The 7,953-nt window shown below is 37.6% G+C and overlaps 1 protein-coding gene across 3 annotated transcripts in view; it reads left to right on the forward strand.

The window, feature by feature from the left end:
• The window catches only part of FAM199X (family with sequence similarity 199, X-linked), a 29,411-nt gene extending 25,514 nt beyond the window's left edge, over positions 1-3,897 (forward strand). For all 3 annotated transcript variants that reach the window (XM_027898814.1, XM_027898822.1, XM_027898808.1), the window contains 4 exons: positions 263-412; positions 736-897; positions 1,933-2,193; positions 3,093-3,897. In XM_027898814.1, the coding sequence (XP_027754615.1) occupies positions 263-412; positions 736-897; positions 1,933-2,193; positions 3,093-3,263 (744 nt within the window). In that variant the 3' untranslated portion in view covers positions 3,264-3,897. The remainder of the gene's footprint in view (positions 1-262; positions 413-735; positions 898-1,932; positions 2,194-3,092) is intronic.
• The last annotated feature ends 4,056 nt before the right edge of the window (positions 3,898-7,953 follow it).

Below are 7,953 nucleotides of genomic sequence, written 5' to 3' on the forward strand. Positions count from 1 at the left end.
TGTTTCTTTGAATGCAGATTTTTAAAAAGTGGATTGATAAGTGGAGAATGGTGTGAACTGAGTTTGCTGCACTTGTTGTTTGTTGGAAGATTCCAGGGAGTATTGCGGAGCTATGAGTAATTACAAAGAAGTTGTTGGAGTACAGAGATAATCGATGCTTTGCTAATTTGACAGCATGTTTTGAATGGGTAATGGTGTTAGAGTGATTTACAGTCTGCCTGCTGTACTCTAAAGCTTTGTTCTTTCTCTTGCACGTTACAAGTTGCCTGGCAGCGACATTGCTAGTGGGAGTGATGTGCTTTCTGATGTTATACCTAGTATTCCAAGCTCTCCCTGTCTGCTTCCGAAAAAGAAAAACAAGCATAGGAATCTCGATGAACTTCCGTGGAGTGCAATGACAAACGATGAACAGGTGACTTTTTTTCCTGTGTGAGAACTGCAATGTAAAGAAGAACTTTCCATTAAAAGATACAGCTTAAATGCTGTCCTGATTGCTGTAGGTATAAATTCAGACCTGTACAGCACTGCTTGATTCTCAAAAGTAAATCTTCTTGCCTTTTGGATCTGTAAGAGGCAGTTTAATGCCTACTCAAGTTTTCACACTGAATTTTTAAAGATACTTAAGGCTAGAGTAGTGATATTTGAGCATGTTTTATCCTGTTGGTCCCTCCTTTTTTCTGTCTCTCACTTAGAATCAATGATACTTTAAATGACCTGCCTCTCTTTGGATCCTAGGTTGAATATATTGAATATTTGAGTCGCAAAGTCAGTACAGAGATGGGCCTTCGAGAGCAACTCGATATTATTAAAATTATTGATCCTACTGCTCAGATCTCACCTACAGATAGTGAATTCATTATTGAATTGAACTGTCTCACAGATGAAAAACTGAAACAGGTGAGTTAAAGTTTGTACATTTGACTTCAGGATTTCAGCATCTAATATGTCTTGGAAAATCATAGGGACTTGTGATCAATTTTGACACCCAATCGTTAGATGTAGAGATATACACTAGAGCACAATATTGTCAATGAGGGAAACCTTTATATGAAAGGCTGTGGCTGTACATTCTCAGTATGTGTTAAGCCTAAGCTGGCAAGTGTGTATTGTAGGCCTGGTGCTGCTTATGGCAATGTACCTCACCTCATGACCATCAGCTAGCTGAGGATCTTCATTTGCTCACTGAATATAAACTACCATTTAAAACTCTAGAAGGTTGGGATTGGTTGGGGAAGACCATAAATTTTATGTAGAAAGGAAGATAAATCAAAGCATTTTAAAGATGTTACAAAATAGGAATTATAACAAAGAAGGGTACTTGGCTGGTAGGGTAGATACATCCCGCTTCTTAGTCTTTGTACTATTGTGATGTGTTGTTGGGAAGAGATGTGGTGTCCAAGCAAACTGAATTCCTCAGTGTTACTCTGATTATGATGAAAGCGAAGAGTGAAAATGGAAAGCATTCACTGCTTTTATGGGCTTGTCCTATTTCATATTCAAGCATTTTTTAAGTATCATCTTACAGTAGAAAAATAGTGCTTTACTTACACCCATTTTTGTTTGAGTATACCTAGCAAAATAAAGGACATTAAGTAAACAGCTTAGTTCAATTGAACTTGACTGATGTTCCTCTTTAGTGTTAAAATAATAACTAACATAGTAGCAAACTTGAGGAGCAGGAGAGGAGAAAAAACCCCCAAACCTTGCTACATTTTTTTTCTTCCTTCCATAGTGAATCTAATTTTAACTCAGGTCTCTGGGTGACTGCCAGATGGCTTGGGATTTAAGCAGCCACAGCAAAATATTTTAAAAGTCTAACTGAACCGATCCAATAACTTGATCATTAACAGGCAAATTGCCTTTTCCACAGGAAGGAGCATCTCAGTGCAGCGTTTATCAAGCCTTAGTAATTTTGCTACCTCCGTTCTACAGGTGAGGAACTACATCAAGGAGCACGGACCCCGGCAGCGGTCGGCGAGGGAGAGCTGGAAGAGGAGCAGCTACAGCTGCGCGAGTACCAGCGGTGTGAGCGGTGCCAGCGCCAGCAGCAGCAGCGCCAGCATGGTCAGCTCAGCCAGCAGCAGCGGCTCCAGCGTCACCAACTCCGCCTCAAACTCGAGTGCCAACATGAGTCGAGCGCACAGCGACAGTAACTTGTCCTCAAGTGCTGCGGAGAGAATCCGGGATTCAAAAGTAAAGTTTCTAATTATGTAAATCTGCACTAAGCTGTCTTAACTCTTTAAGCTTGCTTATGTGATCTTACCTGGGATGTTTGTCCTGAAGGAACACAGTTAGTAACTGAGTTAACTAGATAAACCAGAGTTGACTATTTGGTGTGAAAACTCGTGCTCTTGCCATAATTTCTCTTCTAAGAGAAAGCCTGATGTTTGTAGCAGATCTTATAATTCTTTTTGTTTAGAGTAATGTGAGTGGGCTTGAATAAGGGCTTATGCATCTAACTTAAAAACACACACAGTTTATAAAAAATAATTATTTAAGATTGGTCACCCTAATTTAGGCACAATTTCTGGATACTAAAGACTGTCTTGACTGTGTTTTGTTTTTCCTTTGTGTTTTGTTTTGGTTTTTTTTTTTTCCCAACTAGAAATTTCATCAGGATTTTTGAATCTTCTTCAGTTTATTCTTCCATGTGTCATGAGATTATGTGGTGAGGAGTGACCCTCTGAATCACATTCCATTTAAAGTAGTACTGTGGCACTTGTTGTGTCTCCGTAATTTCTATTTCAGGGGTGGAGGAAAGGAGCAGTTCTTGCTTGCTCTTCAGCATCTTGGGTTTGTTAATGTAAGACTGTAACTTTTCCCCAGCAGTAAAAATTCCTCCAATCAAAAACTCGACTGTGCAACATCACAGGGTAGTGTTGTGCCTCATAACTCAGATATGGTAAATGGTCTTGATATTTTAATATCAGCTACAATTTTGAATGAATATTTACACCACCTCTGAGAATTCATATTAGTTATTTTTCAGAGCAAACGTTATTTTAGAGGTTAATTTATATTTGGCAACTTTAGAAGTGTTTTCTAATCTACAGAATAAAATCTTATGTTTTGTCTCTTCTTTATTTTGACAGAAACGTTCCAAGCAACGGAAACTCCAGCAAAAGGCCTTACGGAAGAGACAGCTGAAAGAGCAGAGACAAGCTCGTAAGGAAAGACTGAGTGGATTATTCCTTAATGAAGAAGTGCTGTCTTTAAAAGTGACTGAGGAGGACCACGAAGGAGATGTGGATGTTTTAATGTGACAGGGGTGAATTTATCAGTGTTCTTTCTAAGCCTTAACTGTATTATCCTTATTGTTTACATATATTTCTTGACCAAATTTTGATTAGTGTTAATAATATAAACCAGATCTTTTCTCAAGTGTAATTTTGCTAAGAAGGTCTAAGTATTGAGTAACTTCAGCTTTTTGAGACTAATTTTGCAATAAAGAATTCAGAAACATACATGTCTTCTGAAAAGCTGCTGAGTAAATACAATTTTAAGGAAATTTGAACTTGGCTAATATGCTAACTTTACTTGCAAGATGTAAATCTAGGGGTGCTCTTGGATGACACAAAGCATGCATTGCTATGCTTCAGCTTCTTTGTTTTTTTACAACTTGTACTTAGTATTCCACTTGACTTGTTCTATCTTCCTTTCCCATTATTAGGGAGATTGTTTAGCATGAGTTAAAAAAAATCTTTGTATTCTATGGGGCTTTCTTCAGTCTTGCTCTTGAATTGTAGGAAATCAAAGTAACGTCATAAATTCTTTTCTGAAAGTTGCGATTTAACTCAAACTACACAGAAAACAAGAAGCAGGACTTCTAATGCAGGGAATCTGTAACAAATACTGCCCAATAATGTAGTTCTTAGGAAGTAACTAGAATTAAAAAAACCTCCAAAAATTGCAGGCTTAGTCTTCAGAAGCTGCTCAATATCTTAGGGTTATTACTAATGGTTGACCAGTACATCCCTTCTCTTTCCATGTAAAGGTTCCAATAAAAATGTCTTTATGCATTGAAAGGACACTAATCTGCAGCTAAGATGTCAAGGACACTACTTACAGTAGTTAAGAACTCTACTGGAAACAGAAGTGCAAACAAGTGGCACACAACTTTAGTGTTTTTCTTCTCCAGAAGCACATCTAAATTAGATACATGTTGTTGACAGGAGAACTTAAATTAATGCAGCTGTGCTTTTTAATTTTATGTTTAGCTGAAGGTGTCTTCTGTGTGGGTCGTTACACCAGGACGTGTATCAGAATCTCCTTTTGTTGTCTATTGGCTTTTGAAATTTCTCTTGGTAAGAAAATGAGGTAAAATTGTGGCTTTCAGGTAGGGAAGTAAAAGTAGTTTTAACCTGTTTCCTAATTCTGACAATCTTTAAAGTTGTCTTTATTTTGGAACTACTTTTTACAGAACTCCTTACCCCCTGCTGAGATAAAAATGATGCTTCTAAATTTTAATGTGAAACTTAAAAGATTATGAAAGTATTTTTGAATTCTGAATTTAGTGAATAGTTTTTTTTTATCTTGATGCTTCATTACTTTGATTTTGCTCTTGAGTTAAGGATTTTGGCAGTTCAGTGTGGCCACAGGTGTCTGTAATGGCAGGATATAGCCCAGTCCTGCAGAATTGGGTGGTCAACTTTAGGACTACTGACATTATTTTGCATGTCCTGCACAGATTTATTAGCCCTGACAGGTGAAGTATTTTTCTTTCAGAAGTGGCATTCCTTGTGGATTCAAAATAAACTGACCAGTAAATATCTGAACAATGGCCTCTGAAAGAGTCCATAGTTAAAGTAGTATGTGTGACTTTATTCGCTCTTAACTGCTGCTGTACAACAGGTACTCAGACTTGTCCACTCGCTGATGAAAAGCCGTGTAATGTCATTTTAAGCTCAAATGTTAGCTATCCCATATGACCAGTTATTTGGCCACTAACCACAAGTGTCTGTAACATCTTAGCATTTCCTTGAAAGGCAAAATGTAATTGCTGCCAATTCAGCTAATTTCAGGGTGCAGTTGTTAAACTCTTGCATGGTAATGGATGAATTCATCATGGAATATTTCACTGGTGTACACTGTAGCAGTTCAGTACAACCTTTATTTTCTGCAGTGACTTCGAAATGGGATTGAATTATTTTTTTCTGAAGAAGAATGCACACTTAATACTGTAGAGAATGCAAACTCTGAAGTGAATTGTAAGAAAGGGCAATATCTCAGTGTGGTGGAGCATGAAAGTGTGTAACTTTTTTCTATTTCAGCAGTTCTTCAGAGTTTAAAATGCCTCAGGTTTTGTTGAGAGAAGACCCCCTCATTTTGTTGAGGTACAGTTCCTTTTGGTCACCTGTCTACTGGTTTCTGGAGATCATGAAACAAAGGAGGGTAGTATTTCCACCTTGATCTTAGGTTGAGCATGTAAGTATAAATTAATCCAAGTGATTAGATGGGTCCAGTTTCCTGTCACATTGGATGAAAAGGTCCTGGATGCCACAGTAGCTGATAGTGATGTGTTGTCTCCAGCAGGTACTTCAATCACTTGTGTGACAGTTAAAATGGAAGAAGAGAGTGGATTTCCAGGGATTCCATGGTAGCAATTTATAGCTCTGTAATCTCATAGACCCAGGATGATTATAACATAAGAATACAAAACTCTGAATGTTCTGCTAAGGATGCAGAGTAACATCTTGCCTACCTGGATGTTCTTTGCCAAATACTCAGAGATACAGTGTTATCTTTGATCTCAGAGAATCAGGCCTGAAGTAGCTGTGGGATTCAAGAGTTCTCACATTATTTCTACACATTTGAATTTCTTTCCCTTTTGTTTTCTCGCCCTCCATAGTTCTAGTGACATGCTCAGTTTGTGGTGGGGGAAGTTTTTGGTTTGAATCCTGTCCTTCCCTGCTGTGTGCTCTGTGCTTACCCAGGCAGACCCCATCCCTGGAGGTATTTAAGACATGTAAACGTGGCACTTAGGGGTGTGGTTTAGTGGTGGACCTGGCAGTGCTAGATTTAGGGTTGGAGTCGATGATCTTAAAAGGTCTTCTCCAATCTAAATGATTCTATGAATTTGTGTTAAATACCCATGGCATTAGTCAAACAGCTGGAATTTTAGTTAAACCTGGTCTTGCCAATTTAAGTGTTGGCCATTGTGGTACAGCTGTAAATTGCTGGGTTCAGATGAAGAGCAACAGACTGCTAAAATAATGCATTCCTTTTGTTGTTTATTTGGTTGTGTTTTTTTTTTTTTTTTAATCAAATCTCTGCTTTTATTCACAGAGAAAAAATGTCAAGCTTAAAAGTAACATGGAGACACACAGGTAAAAGCTCAGAGTTCCATGGTTCCATGGTACTGAAACTGTGTATGTAGGAGCTTTGTACCCACTGCCATATGAATGTAATTAATTTACACTCTGTCAAGGTAATGGTTTGCTTCCACGGTAACTTTTTCTCTATAAAGGCTTAGAAGGAGCACTGAAAGTTTGATTGCAATAAGACTGTAAACAATAGAGAACATTCTTTTCTGATATGATTTTAAATACGAGGAAGAAAGATGCCTGACAAACCTGGTTGATTTCTGTGTGTATGTCCAATGTCATCTTTTATCTCTGTTAAGATATTTTTTTTTCTTTATCTGGGAAACTGATAAAAAGACGGTTACAGTATGCTCAGTGTGGGGTGCTTACTTGAAAGAGCAAGAAAAGTCTTTGCAAGACTTTACTGGGCCTAAATTTTGGTTCTCCTGTCGTGGTTTGAAACCTGTGAAGATCATTCTCTAGGGGGGCAAAAAAACCCAAACCAACTTGAACTTAGGTACATGCATTGACATCAGAATGCATTTACAATATAGAAACGTATAAAAATGGCAATATTTGCTGTTCATCTCTGCTGAATGGCCTGAAGCCATTTCTTTTCTCTTAACACTCTTTCCACTTTGAAATCAGCTGGTGCATTGATCTATAAATATTAATAGACCCAACTATTTTGGGAACACCTACAGTTCATTCTTATAAGCCAGATTTTCATGGCAAATGTTGTTAGATTTATGGGTTTAGTGTTCTTAAGCTTACTGATCTTGCACTTCTTGGGCATAGAAAAGTCAACATGCAATTGTCCATTTAAGGATTGCAACGATAGTTTATTAATCTATCAAGAGCACATCCTAGTAATATTCAGAGCTTGTCTATTTTGACTATTAACTCTGATGAATCATACTTGCATTCTCTCTTACCTGGCTAACTTTAAAACGTTTCCAAATGACAAATTCTTCAGTGTAAAAAAAAAAAAAATTGTAATATTGAAGCCTTGAATATAGTTTATAACCAAAGCAAGGGGAAAGTGGGGGGTTTGATTTTTTTTTTTTTTTTGGTCTTTTTTAGGGGGAAAAGGGAGGGTATACATTAGAGTATATGGTATTGCTTAAATTGAGTTGTTTTTTTCCCCCCAGGTTCTCTGCTAATTGTATTGCTAAAATGCACTTTTGTATAGAAAACTGTTCTCTGTACATTCTGTATCTACTTTACACTATGTTTATAGAGATTTTTCTGAAGTTGTGAAGGATTTACTGAAAGCTCTGATGCTGTTGACTTCAAGTTTTCCTTGTATTTGAAAATAGTTATGTGCATATTAAAGTACAGGTTGGAATTAAAATTGATGACATATAGCAAAGATATTCTGGTGAAACTATGTGGTATCTTCTTTAGAGCAGGGGGATTCGTCCACAAAATCTGACAAGAGTTGTGTCATAAGGAAGCAGTTTATTGTTGTGAATAATGTAACCCAAGATCCTGTACTTGAAGATGTCTGTGCATGGATTTCTGTGCCAGAGGGATTTTCCTGTATATAGTCTATCCTGTGTGACTGTGGGCACCAGCCAGTCTAATCACTGTTGTTACCAGCTATAACTGAATCTGCCGCTGTCACCCTCACTGCCCACAGCCATCAAAC

Source organism: Empidonax traillii, unplaced genomic scaffold (assembly GCF_003031625.1).
Source record: "Empidonax traillii isolate 1590-97213 ecotype Southwest subspecies unplaced genomic scaffold, ASM303162v1 scaffold20:size5563877, whole genome shotgun sequence".
Lineage (NCBI taxonomy): Eukaryota > Metazoa > Chordata > Aves > Passeriformes > Tyrannidae > Empidonax > Empidonax traillii.